Consider the following 27,118-nt stretch of genomic DNA (forward strand, 5'->3'; position numbering starts at 1 on the left):
GTCTGTAGCTGCTCTCTCTCTTTAGTCAGGGTGTTGTAACTGGTCTGTAGCTGGTCTCTCTCTTCACTCAGGTTGTTGTAACTGGTCTGTAGTGAGTCTTTCTCTGCAGTCTCATTGCCTCTGTTATCTGGAAAGGATTGATACATATAGCTCCTGGTTAATTCCCTCACAAAACAGTAATTCAATAATATCTAATGCAGATTCTCATGATAATGACTGAGATGATTGACATGCAGTGTGGACATTTCACCAGTAAAACGTGATGAATTATCATTCAAGATTGACATTGATGTTTAAAGTCTATATTGAAATTTGCTGTTCCTGACTTGGTGAAGGAAGGTGTTAAGAATATAATATGTTCTTGAGACAATGTGGATATAGTCAGACGTTGTAATCTGAGGATGCATTTTATGTATATTCTATAAAGAGATTCATAAGATGCCATCTGTCGGTATATACTTTGATTGAGAAATAATGATGTCATAAACGATATTTTGTACTCCCTCACCTAAACAAATATCACTCCACCACTGTTTACAAAAGACATGATTGACATTGGTAAAAGTGGACAGAATATCAGCTGATTATTGATGATGATTGATGCAAATCTGCTAGTTAGCTAGGTCGACAATTATTTCACTGATTAGGATTTAATCTTCAATGCTCTCAAATATTAACTTCATAATGTAAACTGATCTTCATGGTCTGACCTTCAGCTTATAATGGCTTCATAAAGCCTTCATATCAAAGGCTTCATAAATCCTTCATAAATCCTTCATCCTTCATGTCTTCATAAGCACTACATAAATGTGTTATTAAGCATCTAAGTGTATGTCATGCTTTATAAAGGGTTCATAAACGTGGCATAACTGTGTGACAATATCTCCCATGTCAAATGTGACATGACCCACTATGTTGAATATGATATAAACATATAAAGGGTGACACGCTGTGCTGAAGGATGAAACTCTAAAGTTAAGTCACTTTAGTCACATTACACCTAATCTTGTTCCCAGACACTTCCGCCCAAATGCTCGGAAGGTCTGGTGGACCAACGCATAAAACTTGGCCTTCATTAGTTAGGTTAGATTTTAAAGCACATTTTAATTAAGAAGAGAAGTTACGGAAATGGGCAGGGCTTAGCCATAATTAGGACTTTGTAGCTGTGTTAACTATTGATGACCAGTGGGAATGTTTTTGCTGAAGGACAGAGGCTGATGGAAAATATTTTACTCATTATGGCCACTCAATTTTAGTGCTTGATATCCCAGGCTTATACAGCGCATTTGGAAAGTATTCAGACCCCTTGATTTTTTTCATATTTTGTTATGTTATTTTATTCTAAAATTGATTAAATTGTTTTCTCCCCTCTTCAATCTACACACAATAACCCATAATGAGGCAAAAACAGGTTTTTAGACATTTTTGCAACTTCATTAAATATTACAAAATGTAAATATTACATTTACATAAGTATTCAGACCCTTTACTCAGTACTTTGTTGAAGCACCTTTGGCAGCAATTACAGCCTTGAGATGCCTTAGGTATGACACCACATTCTTGGCACACCTGTATTTGGGGTGTTTCTCCCATTCTTCACTGCAGATCCTCTCAAGCTCTGTCAGATTGGATGTGGAGCATCGCTGCACAGCTATTTTCAGGTCTTTCCAGAGGTGTTCAATCGGGTTTAAGTCCGGGCTCTGGCTGGGCCAATCAAGGACATTCAGAAACTTGTTGTGAAGCCTCTCTCACGTTGTCTTGGCTTTGTGCTTAGGGTCATTGTCCTTTTGGAAGGTGAACCTTCACCCCAGTCTGAGGTCCTGAACGCTCTGGAGCAGGTTTTCATCAAGGATCTCTCTGTACTTTGCTCCGTTCATCTATACCTCGATCCTGACTGTCACGTTGTTATGTCCTGACCTTAGTGAGTGTGTGATGGTATAGATGGTATTGAGTACAGTATATTCATATGAGATGAGTTGTCACGTCCTGACCTTAGTTCCTTTTTTATGTCTCTATTTTAGTTTGGTCAGGGTGTGAGTATGGGTGGACATTCTAGATTTAGTATTCTAGGTTTTGTATTTTTGTGTTTGGCCTGGTATGGTTTCCAATCAGAGGCAGCTGAGAACCATACTTAGGCAGCCTGTTTTCCCACTATGGGTTGTGGGTAGTTATTTTCTGTTTAGTGTTTTTGTTGCACCTTGCAGAACTGTTCGTTTGTCGGTTTGTTGTTTTCTTCCAGTATTCATCTTTATTAAAAGTATTATGAATACGTCCCACTCTGGACTTTGGTCCTCTTCTCCTTCTCCCGACGACACTCGTTACACTGACTAGTCTCCCAGTCCCTGCTGCTGAAAACATCCCCACAGCATGATGCTGCCACCATCCTGCATCACTGTGGGGATGGTGCCAGGTTTCCTCCAGACATGGAGCTTGGCACTCAGGCCAAAGCATTCCATTTTGGTTTCATCAGACCAGCGAATCTTGTTACTCATGGTCTGAGAGTCTTTTGGTGTCTCCAAAATCTCTGCAGCATTCCAAGCGGACTGCCACGCGCCTTTTACTGAGCAGGGACTCCAATCAAGTTGTAGAATATCTCAAGGATTATTAATGGAAACGGGATGCATCTGAGCTCAATTTCAAGTCTCTTAGCAAAGAGTCTGAATATCTATATAAATAAGGTATTTCTGTTTATGATTTTTTTTTATACATTTGCTAAAAATTCTAAAAACTTTGTCATTATGTTGTATTGTGTGTGGATTGATGAGGGGAAAAATGATTCTATCAATTTTTGAATAAGTCTGTAACAAAATGTGATAAAATTGTCTGGCATCTGCATTGTCACGTTCTGACCTTTATTTCCTTTGTTTTGTCATTATTTAGTATGGTCAGGGCGTGAGTTGGGGTGGGCAGTCTATGTTTGTTTTTCTATGATTTGGGGATTTCTATGTTTCGGCCTAGTATGGTTCTCAATCAGAGGCATGTGTCATTAGTTGTCTCTGATTGAGAATCATACTTAGGTAGCCTGGGTTTCACTGTGTGTTTGTGGGTGATTGTTCCTGTCTCTGTGTTTGCACCAGATAGGGCTGTTTTAGGTTTTCACGGTTCTGTTAGTCTGTGCATGTGAAGTGCTTTATTAAAGAACCATGAATAGAAACCACGCTGCGTTTTGGTCCGCCTCTCCTTCACAGCAAGAAAACCGTTACAGAATCACCCACCACAACAGGACCAAGCAGCGTGGTAACGGGCAGCAGCAGGAGCAGCGCGACAAAGACTTCTGGACTTGGGAAGAAATCCTCGAAGGGAGAGGACCCTGGGCAAAGCCAGGGGAGTGAGAGGTGCAGCGAGAGAAGCGGCAGCAGGAGCAGCGCGAGGAGGTATGGACATGGGAGGACGAATTGGACGGAAAAAGACCCTGGGCACAGCCTGGAGAATATCGCCGCCCCAAAGAAGAGCTGGAGGCGGCGAAGGCAGAGAGGCGCTGGTATGAGGAGACAGCACGGCGGCGTGGATGGAAGCTCGAGAGTCAGCCCCAAAAATGTCTTGGGTGGGGGCACACAGGAAGTGTGGCGAAGCCAGGTAGGAGGCCTGCGCCAACTTCCTGTGCTTACCGGGGGGCGAGAGAGACCGGGCAGTGTACATTTTTCTGAGAGTGGTTACGCTTCTCTGAGCGGAAAAAAGCGGGCAGGTCACCAGGTGCACAGAGTATGTTTCAGGTTACTAGACCCTCAGCTGTTTACCAAAAACAGTGGTGGGGTATCCACTGTGTTGTTGTTATAAAGATTATTTTCAATTGATCTTATTAAATAGTTCTACATAGTTCCAATATTGAATTGATGCATTTTAGTGTACGTGACCCCAGCAGGTTATAAACCCCAGGCTCTGTACCAACTGAACCACACAGAAGACAGAACAATACAAACACGTATAAGTGTTTTTTATATGACGTGCTATTAATGTTTGTGCACATGCCAGCATACGTGTGTGTGTTTGGTTTGTGCGTTCATACCTGTCTGAATCTGTGTGTGTGAGAGAGAAAGATAATTCTTTGTACCTGAGAGATGGGTCTCAGTCTTCAGGCTCCTCGTTGCTCTGTTCCGTTTTTCTTCATTGACTTATTTTAATTCAATCACCTGTTTGTTGACGTAGTCGGCCATCTTAACTAACCGTACCGAATATCAATGATTTCCCCAATCAATATCTGACCTTTCTGTAATATCTGACCTTATTGTAATATATATGATTTTTACTTTTACTTATAGTATTAACTTACTTACTTACTTTCTAACTGACTCCTAACGGTAATATCTACTGTATGATTACTAGTAGTTGAGTAATTGCTTTGATATGCGTCTCCACTGGTACCTCTCTGATGTCTGTCTGTGGTACACTACAGTTGAAAGAATGTATTAAGAATCCTATCACCTTCAAGCAGGAAGTTGGTAGACCTAACAGGATATTCTAAACAGAGTGATATAACACGATAGCTGCATGACAACAAGTAATGAGGAGCACAGTCTTTCATCCTATCACTTTGACAGGCCTGTTTGTGGCTTCCCCAGCCTTCAAATGGAGTTCACATTATGACTCTCTCTCTCTATGCCTTCGATGGCCTTTTTAAATACTGTCTGTGTGTGACATTAGTGTTAGGAGTGTTAGGAGTTAGGAGTGTTAGGAGTTAGGAGTGTTAGGAGTGTTAGGAGTTAGGAGTGTTAGGAGTTAGGAGTGTTAGGAGTTAGGAGTGTTAGGAGTTAGGAGTGTTAGGAGTGTTAGGAGTGTTAGGAGTTAGGAGTGTTAGGAGTTAGGAGTGTTAGGAGTTAGGAGTTAGGAGTGTTAGGAGTTAGGAGTGTTAGGAGTGTTAGGAGTTAGGAGTGTTAGGAGTGTTAGGAGTTAGGAGTGTTAGGAGTTAGGAGTGTTAGGAGTTAGGAGTGTTAGGAGTGTTAGGAGTTAGGAGTGTTAGGAGTGTTAGGAGTGTTAGGAGTTAGGAGTTAGGAGTGTTAGGAGTGTTAGGAGTGTTAGGAGTTAGGAGTGTTAGGAGTGTTAGGAGTGTTAGGAGTTAGGAGTGTTAGGAGTTAGGAGTGTTAGGAGTGTTAGGAGTGTTAGGAGTGTTAGGTGTTAGGAGTGTTAGGAGTGTTAGGAGTGTTAGGAGTGTTAGGAGTGTTAGGTGTTAGGAGTGTTAGGTGTTAGGAGTGTTAGGTGTTAGGAGTGTTAGGAGTGTTAGGTGTTAGGAGTGTTAGGAGTTAGGAGTGTTAGGAGTTAGGAGTGTTAGGAGTGTTAGGTGTTAGGAGTGTTAGGTGTTAGGAGTGTTAGGTGTTAGGAGTGTTAGGAGTGTTAGGAGTGTTAGGTGTTAGGAGTGTTAGGTGTTAGGAGTGTTAGGTGTTAGGAGTGTTAGGTGTTAGGAGTGTTAGGAGTGTTAGGAGTGTTAGGAGTTAGGAGTGTTAGGAGTGTTAGGAGTGTTAGGAGTTAGGAGTGTTAGGAGTGTTAGGAGTGTTAGGAGTTAGGAGTGTTAGGAGTTAGGAGTGTTAGGAGTTAGGAGTGTTAGGAGTTAGGAGTGTTAGGAGTGTTAGGAGTTAGGAGTGTTAGGAGTTAGGAGTGTTAGGAGTGTTAGGAGTGTTAGGAGTGTTAGGAGTTAGGAGTGTTAGGAGTTAGGAGTGTTAGGAGTTAGGAGTGTTAGGAGTTAGGAGTGTTAGGAGTGTTAGGAGTTAGGAGTGTTAGGAGTTAGGAGTGTTAGGAGTTAGGAGTGTTAGGAGTTAGGAGTGTTGAGTGTTAGGAGTTAGGAGTGTTAGGAGTTAGGAGTGTTAGGAGTGTTAGGAGTTAGGAGTGTTAGGAGTTAGGAGTGTTAGGAGTTAGGAGTTAGGAGTGTTAGGAGTTAGGAGTTAGGAGTTAGGAGTGTTAGGAGTGTTAGGAGTTAGGAGTGTTAGGAGTTATTTCGAAGTGTATGAAGAAAATCTGTCTGCATCTTAATCAGAGGTTTAAAAGGTGAACTTCACAGAACACTGTGTGTGTGTGTGTGTGTGTGTGTGTGTGTGTGTGTGTGTGTGTGTGTGTGTGTGTGTGTGTGTGCCAATTCAGTACTGCGCTGCCCTCTGTGTGTGTCCAGGTCACACTGTTTTAACAATCCAATCACATTCAATCAGGAAGCTGGAAGACCTTGTAAAGGAAAATGTTCCTTTATTTTTTTCATCTGTGCCTTAGTTCTTCTTATTAAAGCAATTTATGTAATAATTGATAATGGAAAAATCACAAGCCTATGGCAAATCACATAACATGTTTATATTAAAAACATTGAATACAATTATTTTGCAGATTACAGTATGTCTACAGACTCTTAAACTAGAGAAAATTGACGCCACTCGAACTGGGCTTTCTTTGACAATGCAATCATGAATTCATTGAATTAATATTAAAAAGTGATTATTTGGTGTGAGGAGAGCACAGCGCACTGAAGAAAGCAGTAAGATGTGAGACACAGTGTTATGTTGCTGCCAAATTTTCACTGCTAGCGTGCGAGGCCAAGAGTGCAAGCCACTTCATTTAGGCCGCGCAGGTATCTGTATCTGTATCTGTGTTACAGTATGGTGTCATGTAGAAGAGGCTGGTGGGAGAAGCTGTAGGAGGACAGGCTCATTGTAATGGATGGAATGGAATTCAGGAAACGGAGCCAAACGTGTTTAAAATATGTTTGATGCGTTTGATACTGGTCCATGAATTGCATTTCAGCAATTAAAATAAACCCGCCTGCCCTCCCACCAGTCTCCTCTGTTGTCATGGTGATGTTAAACCCTTTTCTCACAGATCCAGTAACGATGGTCTAAACATGACTGGTCATTCCATGCCTTTGCAGGACGCCAGGTTTCTGTGTTCAGCTCAACACAGTCCTCCTCCCCATTTGCTGGGTTGTCACCACCATTATCAGGCTGCTGTGAGTACCAGTAACTACAGGGTAAACAAGACAGAGAAAATAAAATAAACATTTTGATTTGTCACATGCTCTGAATACAACAGGTGTAGACTTTAACGTAAAATGCTTACTTATGGGTCCTTTCCCAACAATGCAGAGTTAAAATGTGAGATAAAAAGCTAAATAGAAAAAGGAAATAGTAACACAATAAAATAACAACAACAAGGAATACCGAGTCTATGTGCAGGGGTACGAGGTAGTTGAGGTCATTACAGTTTTTCTCAGTCGCTTTGGTGCATTTCTTAGATCAAAAGTGCAATTCTTGATACTACTTGTACAAATTCCAAATCATCTAGTCACTTGTGCACATCATTAAAGCAATTTCTTATTCCTTTGAACAAATTGCAATTGATAATGTACAAGTGTCAGCTTTTTTCCACATTATCAATTGCTCATGTCATGTTGATCAAAATATAGTAGATGGTTCTCTGTTGAATAGTCTTACCCCTCAAAACATCTAGGCATTAGTTCCTTGCATAAGCCATTACATGCAAAATTGTTGAACTATTTGTCATAAACTGTCAAGCATAGTTTTACACATTTCTATTAGACCTTTTGTACAAAAACGTGAATTGATGAATCGTGCAGGTGAAATTGACCCTCACTCATGAAGGAATGTAAAGTGTTAGTTCAACCAACACTCAACCAGTTGTCTAAATTGCTCAAAGGTGCATCTCATGAAGAATCAATTGGCAAGCATATATAGACAGACCACAACACAGAGTTGCAATTTTTCAATAATGGATGGATCAGGAAACAAACAGGGTCAACAGCCAAGAGGAGGAAGAAGAGGAGCAAGGATGCGTGGTGGAAGGCAAAACAGAGGAAGAGGACATAGGCGCATATCTGATGACATAAGGGCCACTATTGTAGATCAGATCAAATCAAATCAAATTTTATTTGTCACATACACATGGTTAGCAGATGTTAATGCGAGTGTAGCGAAATGCTTGTGCTTCTAGTTCCGCAATGCAGTAATAACCAACAAGTAATCTAACTAACAATTCCAAAACTACTGTCTTATACACAGTGTAAGGGGATAAAGAATATGTACATAAGGATATATGAATGAGTGATGGTACAGAGCAGCATAGGCAAGATACAGTAGATGATATCGAGTACAGTATATACATATGAGATGAGTATGTAAACAAAGTGGCATAGTTAAAGTGGCTAGTGATACATGTATTACATAAGGATGCAGTCGATGATATAGAGTACAGTATATACGTATGAGATGAATAATGTAGGGTAAGTAACATTATATAAGGTAGCGTTGTTTAAAGTGGCTAGTGATATATTTACATCATTTCCTATCAATTCCCATTATTAAAGTGACTGGAGTGAGTCAGTGTCATTGTCAGTGTGTTGGCAGCAGCCACTCAATGTTAGTGGTGGCTGTTTAACAGTCTGATGGCCTTGAGATAGAAGCTGTTTTTCAGTCTCTCGGTCCCAGCTTTGATGCACCTGTACTGACCTCGCCTTCTGGATGATAGCAGGGTGAACAGGCAGTGGCTCGGGTGGTTGATGTCCTTGATGATCTTTATGGCCTTCCTGTAACATCGGGTGGTGTAGGTGTCCTGGAGGGCAGGTAGTTTGCCCCCGGTGATGCGTTGTGCAGACCTCACTACCCTCTGGAGAGCCTTACGGTTGAGGGCGGAGCAGTTGCCGTACCAGGCAGTGATACAGCCCGACAGGATGCTCTCGATTGTGCATCTGTAGAAGTTTGTGAGTGCTTTTGGTGACAAGCCAAATTTCTTCAGCCTCCTGAGGTTGAAGAGGCGCTGCTGCGCCTTCTTCACGATGCTGTCTGTGTGAGTGGACCAATTCAGTTTGTCTGTGACGTGTATGCCGAGGAACTTAACTTGCTACCCTCTCCACTACTGTTCCATCAATGTGGATCGGGGGGTGTTCCATGTTGTCAATCATGGCCTTACAATGGCTGAGGCGGGTCGAAGGGTGCAGCCGAATATTGGGAGATCCACAATGTCCTCAATAGTTCAAACGTTTCGAAGAGAGAACAGGTATGTCCACCAATGTACAGTGCACTGTTACTGTATATAAGCAGTATACTGTATACTTCCTACAATGCTTCATATTACAGTAGTCCACTTGTATTTCACAGCATACAGAGATATACTCTATACAGATACATACTGCACCTTACATGCACCCACCTGTATGTTTTACAGTAAAATGTGTGTTTGCATAGTTTTTGTCCATGTGAAAGTGTGCGATGCATCACCGCATTTTTCCCTACATAGGACTGCAAGATTACCTCAAACCGGTGGCAGAGGACGCCTTTTCACACCTCAACAGGAGGAGGCTATTTGCACCATGGTCCTAGCAAACAATGCCATGAGACTCAGGGAAATACAAAGGACCATTATAGAAGACAACGAAGTCTTTGAAAACATCCATATGGTTAGCATCTCAACCATTGACAGGGTGCTGCATGGAAACCAGATGAGTATGAAACAGCTGTACCGTGTACCATTCCAAAGGAATGAGGACAGAGTTAAGGAGCTACGGTACCAGTATCTACAGGTAAAACATATATCTATGTAACTACTTTACAGCAACATTTTATAGTGATACATAGTACAGTAAGCATAAACTGCACACATTTCCATTTCTGTGGAAGGAACATGCAATATATGTACATTTTATGTCACTCTTCCTTACCAAAACAAATTCAACTGTGTGTTCTGGGATATAGTGTATAATGGAGTTGGAATCAAGTGAACCCTCTCACAACTTTGTATACTTGGATGAGGCTGGCTTCAACCTGATCAAATGCAGAAGGCGGGGTCGGAATATCATCAGTCACAGAGCTACTGTGGATTTGCCAGGCCAACGGGGAGGAAATATCACCATGTGTGCTGCTATTTCGGAGCATGGTGTCCTAACCCATATCCCCTTTATAGGGCCATACAACACCCAGCATCTACTCAACTTTTTAGAGACTCTCTACAGGGCTCTCATCCCTGATGATGAGAGGGGTCTGTTTAGAGAGGATTTGCCAAAGTATGTGGTCATTTGTGATAATGTGAGTTTCCATCGATCAAACATCATAAGGCAATGGTTTGTGACCCACCCGAGGATGCTCATAGAATTCCTCCCACCTTATTCACCATTCCTTAACCCAATTGAGGAGTTATTTTCAGCATGGAGGTGGAAGGTGTACGATCGTCAGCCACACACACAGATGACCCTGCTGGCTGCAATGGATTCAGCATGTGAGGACATCACAGTAGACGCCTGCAAAGGATGGATAAGGCATTCCAAAAGTTTCTTTCCACGTTGCATTGGAAGGGAAAATATCCGGTGTGATGTGGATGAGAATATGTGGGTCGACAGACAGGAACGTCTGGATGTGTAGAGACAGCACAACAGTGCTGCGGGCAAAGTTGTGCCTTAGGGGTGGTTTCCTGTGTTTCTTTCTAATTTATTTCTAGTTTTTTTTCCTTTGTGCCCCTTGGGTTGTCCAGTCTCTTTCAATCAATAACCCACATACAGTAATATGTAAATAGTACTGTTGAAATTGATTTATGCTATAGAAGTGCAGCCTTGTGCATTTTCAGTACAGTAACTGTCATCCAAACTGTAGCCTAAGTTTACATCAGGTAATACTGTCAAAGTACACAGTTACAGTGACAACATGCCTAAACATTTTGACGACCTTGTTCGTGAACAATGACTCAATGACTTATTATTCAGATGGCACTGACATGATCATTGGCATGAATATTTACTTTTGAGAGAAGTACTAAGGATTTTTAGTGACTGACTAGCTTTAGAAATATATCTATTGTATATTGCAGTTTGTACAAATTGTTCTGAGAAATGCACGTATTATTTTGCACATGTTAGGGATGATGTGAAAAATGCACCAAAGCGACTGAGAAACTGTAAGGGGGACTAGGAAATCAGGATAGATAATAAACAGAGTAGCAGCACTGCATGTGAAAAGTGTGAAGCTGTGTATGTGTGAGTGTGTGGCATCAATATGTGTGTGTGTGTGTTTTGAGTGTGTGTGTGTGGGAGTATCAATGTAGTGTGTTTGAGTCTGTGGGTAGATTCTAGTGAGTGTGTGGGTAGATTCTAGTGAGTGTGTGGGTAGATTCTAGCGAGTGTGTGGGTAGATTCTGGCGAGTGTGTGGGTAGATTCTGGCGAGTGTGTGGGTAGATTCTGGCGAGTGTGTGGGTAGATTCTGGCGAGTGTGTGGGTAGATTCTGGCGAGTGTGTGGGTAGATTCTGGCGAGTGTGTGGGTAGATTCTGGCGAGTGTGTGGGTAGATTTTGGCGAGTGTGTGGGTAGATTCTGGCGAGTGTGTGGGTAGATTCTGGCGAGTGTGTGGGTAGATTTTGGCGAGTGTGTGGGTAGATTCTGGCGAGTGTGTGGGTAGATTCTGGCGAGTGTGTGGGTAGATTCTGGCGAGTGTGTGGGTAGATTCTGGCGAGTGTGTGGGTAGATTTTGGCGAGTGTGTGTGGGTAGATTCTGGCGAGTGTGTGGGTAGATTCTGGCGAGTGTGTGGGTAGATTTTGGCGAGTGTGTGGGTAGATTCTGGCGAGTGTGTGGGTAGATTCTGGCGAGTGTGTGGGTAGATTCTGGCGAGTGTGTGGGTAGATTCTGGCGAGTGTGTGGGTAGATTCTGGCGAGTGTGTGGGTAGATTCTGGCGAGTGTGTGGGTAGATTCTGGCGAGTGTGTGGGTAGATTCTGGCGAGTGTGTGGGTAGATTCTGGCGAGTGTGTGGGTAGATTCTAGCGAGTGTGTTGGTAGATTCTAGCGAGTGTGTTGGTAGATTCTAGCGAGTGTGTTGGTAGATTCTAGTGAGTGTGTGGGTAGATTCTAGTGACTGTGGGTAGATTCTAGCGAGTGTGTGGGTAGATTCTAGCGAGTGTGTGGGTAGATTCTAGCGAGTGTGTGGGTAGATTCTGGCGAGTGTGTGGGTAGATTCTGGCGAGTGTGTGGGTAGATTCTGGCGAGTGTGTGGGTAGATTCTGGCGAGTGTGTGGGTAGATTCTAGTGACTGTGGGTAGATTCTAGTGAGTGTGTGGGTAGCGTTTATTGAGTGTGTGGGTAGATTCTAGTGACTGTGGGTAGATTCTAGTGACTGTGGGTAGATTCTAGTGAGTGTGTGGGTAGATTCTGGCGAGTGTGTGGGTAGATTCTGGCGAGTGTGTGGGTAGATTCTGGCGAGTGTGTGGGTAGATTCTGGCGAGTGTGTGGGTAGATTCTGGCGAGTGTGTGGGTAGATTCTAGTGACTGTGGGTAGATTCTAGTGAGTGTGTGGGTAGCGTTTATTGAGTGTGTGGGTAGATTCTAGTGACTGTGGGTAGATTCTAGTGAGTGTGTGGGTAGATTCTAGTGAGTGTGTGGGTAGATTCTAGTGAGTGTGTGGGTAGATTCTAGTGAGTGTGTGGGTAGCGTTTATTGAGTGTGTGGGTAGCGTTTATTGAGTGTGTGGGTAGATTCTAGCGAGTGTGTGGGTAGATTCTAGCGAGTGTGTGGGTAGATTCTAGCGAGTGTGTGGGTAGATTCTAGCGAGTGTGTGGGTAGATTCTAGAGAGTGTGTTGGTAGATTCTAGCGAGTGTGTGGGTAGATTCTAGTGAGTGTGTGGGTAGCGTTTATTTAGTGTGTACATACAACCAGTGCAAGAGATCCATTGCTTACAGTCAGAGCTAAAATCAACAAAAAAAGAGGTCAAAGTAAACAGTCAAGCTTGGACCAACAAACACAACTTTATTTGTGTTATTTTTTATAAAATGTTCATTTGCAAATAGTACTTGGTTTCTATGATATATCTTCAGTGCTCGTGGAATGACATCTATGAGTGGAAATATGATTTGAAGCAATATGTCATTTGTTAAGTCTCCAAACATCTGGAGGATCAAATCTCACCTTGAACTCCTTACACTGTGGTCAGTGTAAGGAGTTAAGTCTCCAAACATCTGGAGGATCAAATCTCACCTTGAACTCCTTACACTGTGGTCAGCAGACTAGAGCAGTAGTCTCTTACCTTGGGGTGGTCAGTGTTATTAGAGTGGTAGTCTCTTACCTTGCGGTGATCAGTGTTATTAGAGCTGTAGTCTCTTACCTTGCGGTGGTCAGTGTTATTAGAGCAGTAGTCTCTTACCTTGGGGTGGTCAGTGTTATTAGACCTGTAGTCTCTTCCCTTGGGGTGGTCAGTGTTGTTATAGAACAGTAGTCTCTTACCTTGGGGTGGTCAGTGGTGTGCCGTCCACCCATTTCCAGGTCCCTTCAGTAACAGAGTCAGACAGCCCAATCCAGGCTCTCTTATTATTGAGGCCAAAGAGAAACTCCTGTTTGTGAGAAAGATACTGATATTGTCAACTACTATAGACTGCATGTGTTAAATACTGTAAGATACATTACTGACCAAGAGATGTTTGATTCACTCACTCACTCACTCACTCACCTGTTCCTCCTTGCTGTTTATGATCACCAGGTTTGCTCCTCTGTTCAGACAGTCCAGTCTGCTCTCCTCCCAGGTTTTCATCTCAGTAGACAGGAAGTAACAGCTGGATCCCCACAGCCTCCAACCGTCTGGACAAGTTTTTCTGATTTTCCGACAAATGTTTATCCCTGATGAAGAAATGTAAATAATATGTGAAATATATAACACTTGTTTATTGTATTGAATATGTTTTTTTTACATTGTCATTTAACTATTGGTGAATCCTGTGTGCACTGCAGGTTCCACCCTGGACGTAACATGGTAAACAGAAATCTGTCTCCTTCCATTTAGTATGATATGTTACATTTCACATGGTGTGTTTTATTTTGTTGATGTCAATCATCAGTTACTTATGAAATGTTTTCACTTTGTTGTAGCTAATGTTAGCTATGTGGCTAGGTTGCTAACCTAAACTAGGTAAGATATTAAGGTTAGGGTTCGGGGTTAGGGTTAGAGTTAAGGGACTGGTTAGCTGACATGCTAAGTATATTGTGGCAAAGTAGTTAAAAAGTGTCAAGTAGTTGCACAGTTGCTAATAAGTTACAGATACTGAAGTCGTCCATGATGTGATTCGAACACGCAACCTTTGGGTTGCTAGACGGTTGCATAATATAATATGGCCACCCATCCTTCCTCCTTTTATTTTTGCAAGTAAGCAAGTAACCTTCTATCTTATGTAACCATACCAAACGTAACATATCATACTATTCTGAGTGTCACAGATTTACATTTGCTATCTTTGAAGTCAGACTGGAGAATGAAAGGTAGAGAAGAGGGATACAGCCCTAGTGACTGACTTGACTACTTACCATGCTCAGAGAGCCTCTTCTCCAGCGCCACCTTCTCATTGGTCAGAACACTGAGCCTGTTTCTCAAAATGTCCCTGTCTCTAGTCAGGGCATTATAACGCTCCTGTAACTGGTTTTTGTTATCTGTATTCTCTGCCTGGTCTCTGTCCCTCAATAACTGGTTTCTCTCCATCTCTAGCTGGTTCATGCTATTTTTACACTGGTCTATCTCCTCCTGCAGCTGGTCTTTGTCTGTACACAGGTCAATGATACCACTACTGGTAACTGACTGGTCTCTGCCCCTCAGCAACTGGTTTCTTTCCCTCAGTAACTGGTCTCTCTCCCTCTCTAGCTGGTTCATGTTCGTCTGACACTGGTCTCTCTCCTTCTGCAGCTGGTCTCTGTCTGTACACAGGTCAATGATACCACTACTGGTATCTGGCTGGTTTCTGTCTTGCACCAGACCAGTGGTGTTGTAACAGTTCTCTAAATGGTTCTTCTTTTCGTTATAGCCAGCTGAAAAACAAAGAGGTTCCTGCATGTAATGCGTCCCAAATACCACACTATTCCTTTTCTAGTGCAGAACCGAGGACCAAAGCCATATGTACCCTAGCCAAAAGTAGTGCCCTTTAAAGAGGATAGGGTCCTATTTGGAACACAGTCCTGGTTGTGGTGTTTACATTGTTCACCATGTTCAGTGACTTATACAAGGCCAAGGGCACCAGTTACTGTAGTTACTCAATTCTCTGTGGACAATGTCAACATTATTATAATACGTTTTTTTTTTGGGGGGGGGGGGGGGGGGGGGGGGGGTCAGCTCTTATATTGAGGACAGATAATTGCTTCCATCAATGCAATTGTCTGCATCATTTCCAATCCCCCAGATATGTTTTTGGTAAATATACACCTATCTACATATATACATACACATACCCATATACACATATACACATATACGTAAACATTCATACATGTGTACATACATATACACATTGTAGAATACACCTTTATTATTCCCCACAGACCCTATCACCCCTCCCCCAATTGGAGTAAACTAATACACATTAACACTTAGGTTTCTACCTTAAGTTTATACATATTTTACAGACACAATCTATATGACAAAAGTTATTTAGTTTGTTTTCAGTCCTTCCTCTATGTGGGGCAAAAAAGTATTTAGTCAGCCACCAATTGTGCAAGTTCTCCCACGTTAAAAGATGAGAGAGCCCTGTAATTTTCATCATAGGTACACTTCAACTATGACAGACAAAATGAGAAAAAAAATCCAGAAAATCACATTGTAGGATTTTTAATGAATTTATTTGCAAATGATGGTGGAAAATAAGTATTTGGTCAATAACAAAAGTTTATCTCAATACTTTGTTATATACCCTTTGTTGGCAATGACAGAGGTCAAACGTTTTCTGTAAGTCTTCACAAGGTTTTCACACACTGTTGCTGGTATTTTGGCCCATTCCTCCATGCAGATCTCCTCTAGAGCAGTGATGTTTTGGGGCTGTTGCTGGGCAACAGACTTTCAACTCCCTCCAAAGATTTTCTATGGGGTTGAGATCTGGAGACTGGCTAGGCCACTCCAGGACCTTGAAATGCTTCTTACGAAGCCACTCCTTCGTTGCCCGGGCGGTGTGTTTGGGATCATTGTCATGCTGAAAGACCCAGCCACGTTTCGTCTTCAATGCCCTTGCTGATGGAAGGAGGTTTTCAATCAAAATCTCACGATACATGACCCCATTCATTCTTTCCTTTACACAGATCAGTCGTCCTGCTCCCTTTGCAGAAAAACAGCCCCAAAGCATGATGTTTCCACCCCCATGCTTCACAGTAGGTATGGTGTTCTTTGGATGCAACTCAGCAATCTTTGTCCTCCAAACACAACGAGTTGAGTTTTTACCAAAAAGTTATATTTTGGTTTCATCTGACCATATGACATTCTCCCAATCTTCTTCTGGATCATCCAAATACTCTCTAGCAAACTTCAGACGGGCCTGGACATGTACTGGCTTAAGCAGGGGGACACGTCTGGCACCGCAGGATTTGAGTCCCTGGCGGCGTAGTGTGTTACTGATGGTAGGCTTTGTTACTTTGGTCCCAGCTCTCTGCAGGTCATTCACTAGGTCCCCCCGTGTGGTTCTGGGATTTTTGCTCACTGTTCTTGTGATCATTTTGACCCCACAGGGTGAGATCTTGCGTGGAGCCCCAGATCGAGGGAGATTATCAGTGGTCTTGAATGTCTTCCATTTCCTAATAATTGCTCCCACAGTAGATTTCTTCAAACCAATCTGCTTACCTATTGCAGATTCAGTCTTCCCAGCCTGGTGCAGGTCTACAATTTGGTTTCTGGTGTCCTTTGACAGCTCTTTGGTCTTGGCCATAGTGGAGTTTGGAGTGTGACTGTTTGAGGTTGTGGACAGGTGTCTTTTATACTGATAACAAGTTCAAACAGGTGCCATTAAAACAGGTAACGAGAGGAGGACAGAGGAGCCTCTTAAAGAAGAAGTTACAGGTCTGTGAGTGCCAGAAATCTTAATTGTTTGTAGGTGACCAAATACTTATTTTCCACCATAATTTGCAAATAAATTCATTAAAAATCCTACAATGTGATTTTCTGTATTTTTTTTTCTTCTCATTTTGTCTGTCATAGTTGAAGTGTACCTATGATGAAAATTACAGGCCTCTCTCATCTTTTTAAGTGGGAGAACTTGCACAATTAGTGGCTGACTAAATACTTTTTTGCCCCACTGTATATTTGTACCTGCTCTATTTCACAACATTTCTGAACCTATTTACATTTTACAGACCATGTATGTTTTACGTTTGTTATCTTGTTGTTATTGGTCCCACCCTTCAGCTCCATTCAACTTCTCCCATCAATCTCTTAAAACCATCCATTAGGGATTTCTATTTGCAATATATTTTTCAACTGTGCTGTGATGCTTCACAAAAGTATGGAACCTTTCTATTCTCATAGTTTCTAGAGATTGTAAATTAAAGAACCATTTTTTCTAAAATTATAATTATAGTATTGATCGATTGACTCTGACTTTTCAAATTACCCAGTATTGCTATCTGCAGCGTTAGTTCTAGGTACATTTTGCAATTCTTCAGCCATTCCTGGACCTGTGACCAAAAAACGATCTACATATGGACAGTACCAAAATAAATGATCTAATGACTCTGCCTCCTTGCAGCAAAATCTGCAGCGCTGGGAAGATTGTATCCCCCATATAAATAACCTTCTATTGGTTGCAAAAATGTGGTATGATCATTTAAATTGAAAAAGTAGAGTTTTGAATCCGGCGTTGTTTTGTTTGTCAATTCATTAACCGTGTGCCATGGAATCGGTACATTGAAAGTCTCTTCCCCACTATTTTGTCATTTATATGCACAGCTGTCAATTTTTCGGTCCTTTTACTTTATTTATCACAAACTTCTTTAACCATTTTTGTTTTTTTAATGACAGACAAGTTCTGTACTTTTTCCCCCTTCAACTTACCTATTCCATTTTTGTGCAATCAGTTGGTATGTACATTTGGTTAGAACAGACCTTTCCATATGTCTGTGTTATCTGCATGTGTGACATAACTCCACCAGTCCTATTCATGATAGCATTTTCAAAGATTATACCTTTTTTGAAAATTTTATCGAAAAATATGTTTTTTTTAATTAGTTAGTATATTTGAATTTAACCTCAATATTGCTTGATTTATTTGTTCTTTCTTTTCAGATGGATTAAACTGAAATTGCAACCAACCTTCTAAGGCTTGATTAAAAAATAATGATATTTTGGAGATGGTTACACTTTAATACAACCGGAAGTGAGCAGCTGCAATCTGAATAAGGGGAAAAGGCCATTCTTGAACATGGGGTGAGACATTGTTACTACAGTAATTTGCTGGACAACCATTTCAGATTTAAGTATAACTTTTGTATTTAATCATTTCTGCCCTCCAAATTGATGTTCGTGATATAAATAGGCCCTTTTAATTTTGTCTGGCTTGCCATTCCAAATAAAATATCATAGTTAAACTGTGATATGACTAAAGAGTGTATCATTTCCATGATAACAAGATCTTATCTATTTTTGCTAACTTTCTATTAATTTCCTATTGATTGGAGTGAGATCATTTCTTTCTTTCGGGTTTTGTGTACCGAGTATGTCCACATCCCTGTCAGACCATTTTATTGGTAAACTACACGGTAATATAAAAGTTGCATTTTTTAGTGGTCCAATACATAATATAGTAGTACACTTATCAATATAGCACTTATCATCATTTGGTTTTAATACAGAAAGGACAGAAAAAGTGTCTAGATTGTTTATGAGGCTGTGGAAGGATTATATTTCTGGTTTTAAAATAAAGCATGAATCATCAGCATACAATGACACCTTTGTTTTTAAGCCATGAATTTCTAATCCCTGTTGTTGAATTTAATTTTAACAGCTAACATATGCATATCTGTCCTATGGGCTCTGGTCAAACGTAATGCATTACAGTGCATTCGGAAAGTATTCAGACCCCTTTTCCACATTTTGTTACGTTACAGCCTTATTCTATAATTGATTCAAATATTGTTTTTCCTCATCAATCTACACACAATTCTCATAATGACAAACAAAAACAGGTTTTGTACATTTTTGTAAATGTATAACATGTTATACATTTACATCAAATGTATAACATCTTGTGCTTCACGGAGTCGTGGCTGAATGAAGACAATATCAACATACAGCTGGCTGGCTATACAATGTACCAGTAGGATAGAACTGCGGAATCTGGTAAGGCAAGGGGCGGCGGTCTATGTATTTTGCTAAACAACAGCTGGTGCACTATATCTAAGGAAGTCTCGAGCTATTGCTGGCCTGAGGTAAAGGTTCTCATGATAAGCTACAGGCCACATGACCTACCGAGAGTTTTCATCTATATTCTTTGTAGCTGTTTACACACCACCACAGTCAGAGGCTGGCACTAAGACAGCATTGACTGAGCTGTATTCCGCCATAAGCAAACAAGAAAACACTCATCCAGAGAATGCGCTCCTAGTGGCCGGGGACTTTAATGCAGGGAAACTTAAATCAGTTTTACCAAATTTCTATCAGCATGTTAAATGTGTAACCAGAGGGAAAAGAACTCTGGACCACCTATACTCCACACACAGAGATGCATACAAAGCTCTCCCTCACCCTCCATTTGGCAAATCTGACCATAATTCCATCCTGCTGAAGCCATGAAGTGCTTTGAAAGGCTGGTCATGGCTCATATACACACCATCATTCCAGAAACCCTAGACCCACTCCAATTTGCATACCGCCCCAACAGATCCACAGATGATGCTGTCTATATTGCACTCCACACGGCCCTTTCCCACCTAGACAAAGGAACACCTATGTGAGAATGCTATTCATTGACCCCAGCTCAGCGTTCAACACCATTGTGCCCTCAAAGCTCATCAATAAGCGAAGGACCCTGGGACTAAACACCTCTCTCTGCAACTGGATCCTGGACTTCCTGACGGGCCGCCCCTAGGTGGTAAGGGTAGGCAACTACACATCTGCCACGCTGATCCTCAACACGGGGGCCAGTTGCACTATCGAGAGCTTCCTGACTGGTTGCATCACTGCCTGGTGTGACAACTGCTCTGCCTCCGACCGCAAGGCACTAAAGAGGGTAGTGCGACCAGACTAGTACATCACTGGGGCCAAGCTTCCTGCCATCCAGGACCTCTATGCCAGGCGGTGTCAGAGGAAGAACCTAAAAATTGTCAAAGACTCCAGCCACCCTAGTCATAGACTGTTCTCTCTGCTACCATACTGCAAGCGGTACCGGAGCACCAAGTCTAGGTCCAAGAGGCTTCTAAACAGCTTCTAGCCCCAAGCCATAAGACTCCTGAACATCAAGTAAAATGACCTCCCAGACTGTTTGCATTGCCCCCCTCCGCTCTCCACACCACTGCCACTCTCTGTTGTCATCTATGCATAGTCACTTTAATTAACTCTACCTACATGTAAATACTACCTCAACTAACCGGTGCCCCCGGTGCAGGTGTGTACCGGCACACACCTGCATATATTGTTATTTTTTACTGCTGCTCTTTAATTACTTATCTCTTATTCTTATCTGTATTTTTTTTAAACTGCCCTGTTGGTTGGGGGCTCGTAAGTAAGCATATATCACTGTAAGGTCTACACTTGTTGTATATTCAACGCATGTGACTAACACAATTTTGTTTAATTTAATTTAACTTAAAATAAAAACAGAAATACCTTATTTACATAAGTATTCAGACCCTTTGCTATAAGACTCGAAATTGAGCTCAGGTGCATGCTGTTTCCATTGTTCATCCTTGAGATGTTTCTACAACTGGAATGGACTCCACTTGTGGTAAAGTCAATTGATTGGACATGATTTGTAAAGGCACACACCTGTCTATATAAGGTCCCACAGTTGAGAGTGCATGTCAGAGCAAAAACCAAGCCATGAGGTCAAAGGAATTATTAGAACTCCCAGACAGCATTGTGTCGAGGAACAGATCTGGGGAAGGGTACCAAAACATTTCTGCGGCACTGAAGGTCCCCAAGAACACAGTGGCCTCCATCATTCTTAAATGGATTAAGTTTAGAACCACCAAGACTCTTCCTACAGCTGGCCGCCCGGCCAAACTGAGCAATCGGGGGAGAAGGGCCTTGGTCAGGGAGGTGACCAAGAACCCAATGGTCACTCTGACAGAGCTCCATAGTTCCTCTTTTGAAGCTTCCAGAAAGACAATCATCTCTGCAGCGCTCCACCAATCAGGCCTTTATGGTAGAGTGGCCAGACTGAAGCCACTCCTCAGTAAAACATACTTGACAGCCCGTTTGGAGCTTGCCATAAGACAACTGAAGGACTCTCAGACAATGAGAAACAAGATTCTCTGCTCTGATAAAACCAAGAATGAACTTTTTGGCCTGAATGCCATACCAAAGAAGACTTGATGATGTAATCGCTGCAAAAGGTGCTTCATTTTTTCATTGTTAATAAATTGTAAAACATTCTAATAACATGTTTTTTGGCTATTGTGTTGTTTTGTGGATTGATGAGGATAAAATACATCTTTAGAGAAAAGCTGTAACGTAACAAAATGTGGAAAAAGTCAAGGGGTCTGAATACTTTCCAAATGCATCCCAAATCCCTATTAAAAGCATTGCTATTGACCATTCCCCTAGTAGGGTGTCTTTTGAGATACAACCTCACTCACAGAAAGCCAGTCTCAGGGAGATGTTGAGAATGACTTGTAGAACACACAGCACTCCTAAACACACAGCAGCCAGCCTGTAGAGTCTTAGTCTTCCATCTGCAAAGGAACACGCACACCATTGTCCCACTTCACTAATGAATATGATTAAAACACAACACATCCTCCTTCATCACTAATGACTATGATTAAAACACAACACATCCTCCTTCATCACTAATGATTATGATTCGAACTTTGAGAAACAAACATTTCCATTGTGCCATTGGTTTTCCCCCGATTTAGGGTAGGCAGCAAGAGCTTCCTCAACAGTGCTGTCATCTCAATTCTGAAAACAGGAAGCTACTGTGTGAAGAAATGACATGCAGCTTTAGCATGATTTCAGTGGGCAATCTGCAATTGCTGTAGCATGATTTAACTGGGCAATCTGCGTAAATCACATTATTTTTTTTACATTTAAATGAATGATATTTCCCCATTGATTCTGAAGAATGTAACTTAAAACGTGAATGCCTCATGAGATTTAGTTTAACTTTCTAAACCCATCAGGACCCAAAATATACGTTTGTTCTACCATGGAATTGTAAATAAACACTGTGTAGCCTCAGATGTTTGAAACGATAATTTTAATCTCCAGGGCGATCAGTCCTTGAAAACGTACTGTAGCTCTGTCTATGAATTTGAGAGTGGTTACATTTTTACAACCCCGGCGGGGTGTCCACTGTGCTGTTGTTTAAAAATGGTTATTTTCAAATATTCGTATATAAATAGTTCCTTAATATTTAAAACTGAAGTGAAATAATACATTGAATTGATACATTTTGGTGAACTTGACCCCAGCAGGTTTTGAACACGAAGCTCCGTACCAACTGAACCACCCAGAAGAAAGAACAATAAAAATGTACAAGTGTTTTTCTATTATGTGGTATTAGTGTGTGTTTGCATTGTTAGGTGTGTGTTGTTAGGTGTGTGTTACAGTGTGTGTGAGAGAGAATAAGATACACATAATTATTTGTCCTTACCTGAGAGATGGGTCTCAGTCTTCACGCTCCTTGTTGCTCTGTTCCGGTTTTCTTCATTAACTTCATTTAATTCAATCACCTGTTTGTTGACGTAGTCGGCCATCTTAACTAACCGTACCGAATATCAATGATTACGCCAATCAATCAATGAATCAACTAATTCAGTCTGTCTGACCTCTTATTGTAATATAAATTATTGTAGCATTTACATATAGTATTAACTTACTTATGATTACCTTTCTAACTGACTCCTAATGGTAATATCTACTGTATGATTACTAGTAGTTGAGTAGTTGCTTTGATATGCGTCTCCACTGGTACCTCTCTGATGTCTGTCTGTGGTCCACTACAGTTGAGAGAATGTTTTAAGTACCCAATCACTTTCAAGCCGGACGTTGTATTTCGCAAGGCCTGTTTGTGGCATTGTTCATAAGGAACTGACATTATGGCTTGTACTCCATGACTGGCAATCGATGCCCATATAGGGGATTATTTTCCTCTCTATGTTGTCTGTGTGTGACATCAGTTTGAGGAAATATTCAGAAGTTTGTAAGAAATCTGTCTGCATCTTTATCAGAGGTTTAAAAGTGGAACTTTACAGACGTGCGTGCGTTTGTGTGTGCGTGCGGATCTGCCTGTGTGCAGCGTGCGGATCTGCCTGTGTGCAGCGTGCGGATCTGCCTGTGTGCAGCGTGCGGCTCTGCCTGTGTGCAGCGTGCGGATCTGCCTGTGTGCAGCGTGCAGATCTGCCTGTGTGCAGCGTGCGGATCTGCCTGTGTGCAGCGTGCGGCTCTGCCTGTGTGCAGCGTGCGGATCTGCCTATGTGCAGCGTGCGGATCTGCCTGTGTGCAGCGTGCGGATCTGCCTGTGTGCAGCTTGCGGATCTGCCTGTGTGCAGCGTGCGGATCTGCCTGTGTGCAGCGTGCGGCTCTGTCTGTGCAGCGTGCGGCTCTGCCTGTGTGCAGCGTGCAGCTCTGTCTGTGCAGCGTTCTGTTCTGCCCTCTGTCTTTGTCCAACTGCAGGTCACACTTTAAAGATCCAATCACATTTGATCAGGAATCTGGTAGACCATGTTAAAGGACAGTGTTCCTTTATTTATTAATCTGTGCTTTTGTTAAAATTCTCTCTCTGTCACCTGCCCGTGTTTATGGATTTAGGGTTGTACCTGGTAGGTTCCTTGATAATTTGTGTTTGACATTGAGGCCATCTAGCTTAGATTGAAGGATGGCCGGGGTGTTAAGAATGAGAAATGCCAGAATAATAGTAGGGAGAATGATTTATTTAATATTTTATTTATTTCATCACATTCCCAGTGGGTCAGACGTTTACATACACTCAATTAGTATTTGGTAGCATTGCCTTTAAATTGTTTAACTTGGGTCAAACATTTTGGGTAGCCTTCCACAAGCTTCCCACAATAAGTTGGGTGAATTTTGGCCTTTCCTCCTGACAGAGCTGGTGTAACTGAGTCAGGTTTGTAGGCCTCCTTGCTCACAAACGCTTTTTCAGTTCTGCCCACACATTTTCTATGGGATTGTGGCTTTATGATAGCCACTCCAATACCTTGACTTTGTTGTCCTTAAGCCAAACTGTAGTCTGGCTTTTTTGTTGGTGGTTTTGGAGCAGTGGCTTCCTCCTTGCTGAGCGGCCTTTCAGGTTATATCGATATAGGACTCGTTTTACTGTGGATATAGGTACTTTTGTACCTGTTTCCTCCAGCATCTTCAAAAGGTCCTTTGCTGCTGTTCTGGGATTGATTTTCACTTTTCGCACCAAAGTGCGTTCATCTCTAGGAGACAGAATGCATCTCCTTCCTGAGCGGTATGATGACTGCGTGGTCCCATGGTGTTTATACTTGCGTACTATTGTTTGTACAGATGAACGTGGTACCTTCAGGTGTTTGTAAATTGCTCCCAAGGATGAAACAGACTTGTGGAGGTTTACAATTTTCATTTTTTTTTTGCCATGATGTCACTCCAAGAGACACTGAGTTTAAAGGTAGACCTGGAAATATATCCACAGGTACACCTCCAATTGACTTAAATTATGTCAATTAGCCTAATAGAAGCGCCTAAAGCCATGACATCATTTTCTGGAGTTTTCCAAGCTGTTTAAAGGCACAGTCAACTTAGTGTATGTAAACTTCTGACCCACTGGAATTGTGATACAGTGAATTATAAGTGGAATTATCTGTCTGTAAACAAAAAAATATATTTGTACTTATTTTCCTCCATAATTTGCAAATAAATTCATAAAAAATCCTACAATGTGATTTTCTGGATTTTTTTCTTCTCATTTTGTCTGTCATAGTTGAAGTGTACCTATGATGAAAATTACAGGCCTCTCTCATCTTTTTAAGTGGGAGAACTTGCACAATTGGTGGCTGACTAAATACTTTTTTACCCCACTGTATATCTTCTCCCAGATGCACTTCTCTCACTTTTCCAGTATATACCCTTCCAATCCCAATAATAGAGAAAAAAAGGCCCTTCTTTCAATAGGACTCTACCCCTATCTCTCATTCAGCCTTCTATCAGAGGACTCACGCCCCTTTTTTAGAAAGGGGTAGAGTCCTCTTGAAAAAAGGGTCCTATCTCTCATTCACTGAGCTCACTATTTTCTTAATACTTAGCGCTCATTTTCTTAAAACTAAGCTTGTTAACCCATGATCAAAAAATCCAGGTCTTATCTAAATTTGTTTAGGATAGAGTAGACAGTCTCCCCTGCTCCAGTGATTTCAGGCGGGTTTCATCTGCTCCAACCTCTATGTGGAGTGAGAATTCCCTTGGTCACTGTTGACTATCGTGTATGGTTGACCTGTCTTCACTCTGGAATCAGTTGAAGCCCGCCATTATCTACCCCATCCTCGTCGCCAAGAATTGTAAAGGAAATTCTGCCCTATGTGCACACAAGTGACCACAGGAAACATCCTTGATCAGAGGTTAGTTTGTTTAATAAGGATTCCAAGCCAGATTGCAAGCCGGAGTATACACTTACAGTAATTTGCATGTAACACACTCATCACAAAAGATGGTGTTTTCCCTTTTTATCCCCTACTGAGGATCACCCCACCCGGGGTGATGTCCCTTAACTTTAATACCATATAAGCTCATAATTAATAGTTGGTAATACAAAGATGTCTCTGCTAGGCAGAGTTCAGCTTATTGTGTTATTGGCAGTTAGTTTCCCAATCACTCTTCCCATTTTTGCTGTCATGTGCAAGCAGAAGTAAGACTGGAACATAGCAACAACAGGAACACTTGGTTCCCTTTATCTATCTGTTACCCAAAGTATAGTTTCAACACACAAACATATGACTTTGTACAGGTGACCTTTTCATGCACTTGCAAGGTCTATCACTGATTCTTAATCTCAAGCTCAAGAAAAACATTAATCATTGTACTTTTGCAGTCACCGGTAGAATTGTAATGTACAGATATTATAAAATTCCTTTCAGTCCTCCCACCAGCCTCCTCTGTTGTCATGGTGTTGTTAAACCACTTTCTCACAAATCCAGTAATGATTGTCTGAACATGACAGGTCATTCCATGCCTTTCCAGGGCGCCATGTTTCTGTGTTCAGCTCAACACAGTCCTCCTTCCGATTTGCTGGGGTGTCACCATCATTCTCAAGCTGCAGTTTGTGCCAGTAACTACAGGGTAAACAAGACAGAGAAAATAATGAATAAACATTTTGATTTGTCACATGAGCGAAATAGAACAGGTGTAGACTTTACCATGACATGTTTGGTTATGGGTCCTTCCCCAACAATGCAGAGTTAAACAGTAAGAAATCAATCAGTAAAACATTTGCTAAAGAAAAAATAAAAATAGTAACAAAAAAAATTGACTAGGCAATTAGGACAGAAAATAAACAGTAGCACAGTGTAGCACAGTGAGTAGCACAGCGAGTAGCACACAGAGTAGCACAGCGAGTAGCACACAGAGTAGCACAGCGAGTAGCACAGCGAGTAGCACACAGAGTAGCACAGCGAGTAGCACAGCGAGTGTGAAGAATGTGGAAGTGTGTGTGGATGTGTTAAATACTATTTCTAGGGGGTTTAGGGTTAAGGTTAGAATTAGTATAGGGTTAGGGTTAGGAGCTAGGGTTAGTTTTAGGGTTATGTGTACATGTATGTGTGTATTTGAGTATCAGTGTAAGTACAGTGGGGCAAAAAAGTATTTAGTCAGCCACCAATTGTGTAAGTTCTCCCACTTAAAAAGATGAGAGAGGCCTGTAATTTTCATCATAGGTACACTTCAACTATGACAGACAAAATGAGAAAAAAAATCAATTTTTTAATGGATTTTTAATGAATTTATTTGCAAATTATGGTGGGAAATATGTATTTGGTCACCTACAAACAAGCAAGATTTCTGGCTCTCACAGACCTGTAACTTCTTCTTTAAGAGGCTCCTCTGTCCTCCATTTGTCTCTATCACACCTGGATGGTAAAATCTCGTAGTCATAGGATTATGAACAACCCAGAGAATCCGTCCTACTCCTTACACTGAGGTGAGTGTTATTAGAGCAGTAGTCTCTTACCTTGGGGTGGTCAGTGTTATTAGAGCAGTAGTATCTTACCTTGGGGTGGTCCGTGTTATTACAGAGCAG

At 41.6% G+C, this 27,118-nt stretch overlaps 1 protein-coding gene across 4 annotated transcripts; it reads right to left on the minus strand.

The window, feature by feature from the left end:
• On the minus strand, positions 1–22,877 carry LOC149980314 (CD209 antigen-like protein A). Of its 4 annotated transcripts, none has more exons than XM_090187958.1 (6): positions 22,505–22,854; positions 21,486–21,581; positions 14,253–14,747; positions 13,405–13,571; positions 13,182–13,288; positions 1–127 (listed from the first exon to the last, which is right to left on the minus strand). In XM_090187958.1, exons 1-6 carry the CDS (start codon positions 22,605–22,607, stop codon positions 124–126), a joined length of 972 nt encoding a protein of 323 aa, XP_090044084.1. In that variant the 5' UTR covers positions 22,608–22,854; the 3' UTR covers positions 1–123. The 4 variants fall into 4 exon arrangements, with proteins under 4 accessions (XP_090044084.1, XP_090044083.1, XP_090044085.1 ...); XM_090187957.1 differs by lacking the exon at positions 1–127 and adding an exon at positions 6,152–6,933 and having other exon boundaries at positions 22,505–22,877; XM_090187959.1 differs by lacking the exons at positions 1–127; positions 14,253–14,747 and adding an exon at positions 6,152–6,933.
• Positions 22,878–27,118: the final 4,241 nt, after the last annotated feature.

The sequence above is a fragment of the Oncorhynchus mykiss genome, chromosome 10, assembly GCF_057628025.1.
Source record: "Oncorhynchus mykiss isolate SJ-2025 chromosome 10, ASM5762802v1, whole genome shotgun sequence".
Lineage (NCBI taxonomy): Eukaryota > Metazoa > Chordata > Actinopteri > Salmoniformes > Salmonidae > Oncorhynchus > Oncorhynchus mykiss.

Coding starts and splice junctions, on each gene's coding strand:
- LOC149980314 (XM_090187957.1), bottom strand. CDS start 22,607: ATGGCCGACTACGTCAACAAACAGGTGATTGAATTAAATGAAGTTAAT. Junction 14,748..21,485: donor CTCCCTGAGACTGGCTTTCT/GTGAGTGAGGTT, acceptor TTTGTTTTTCAG/CTGGCTATAACGAAAAGAAG. Junction 13,289..13,404: donor TAAACAGCAAGGAGGAACAG/GTGAGTGAGTGA, acceptor TCTCACAAACAG/GAGTTTCTCTTTGGCCTCAA.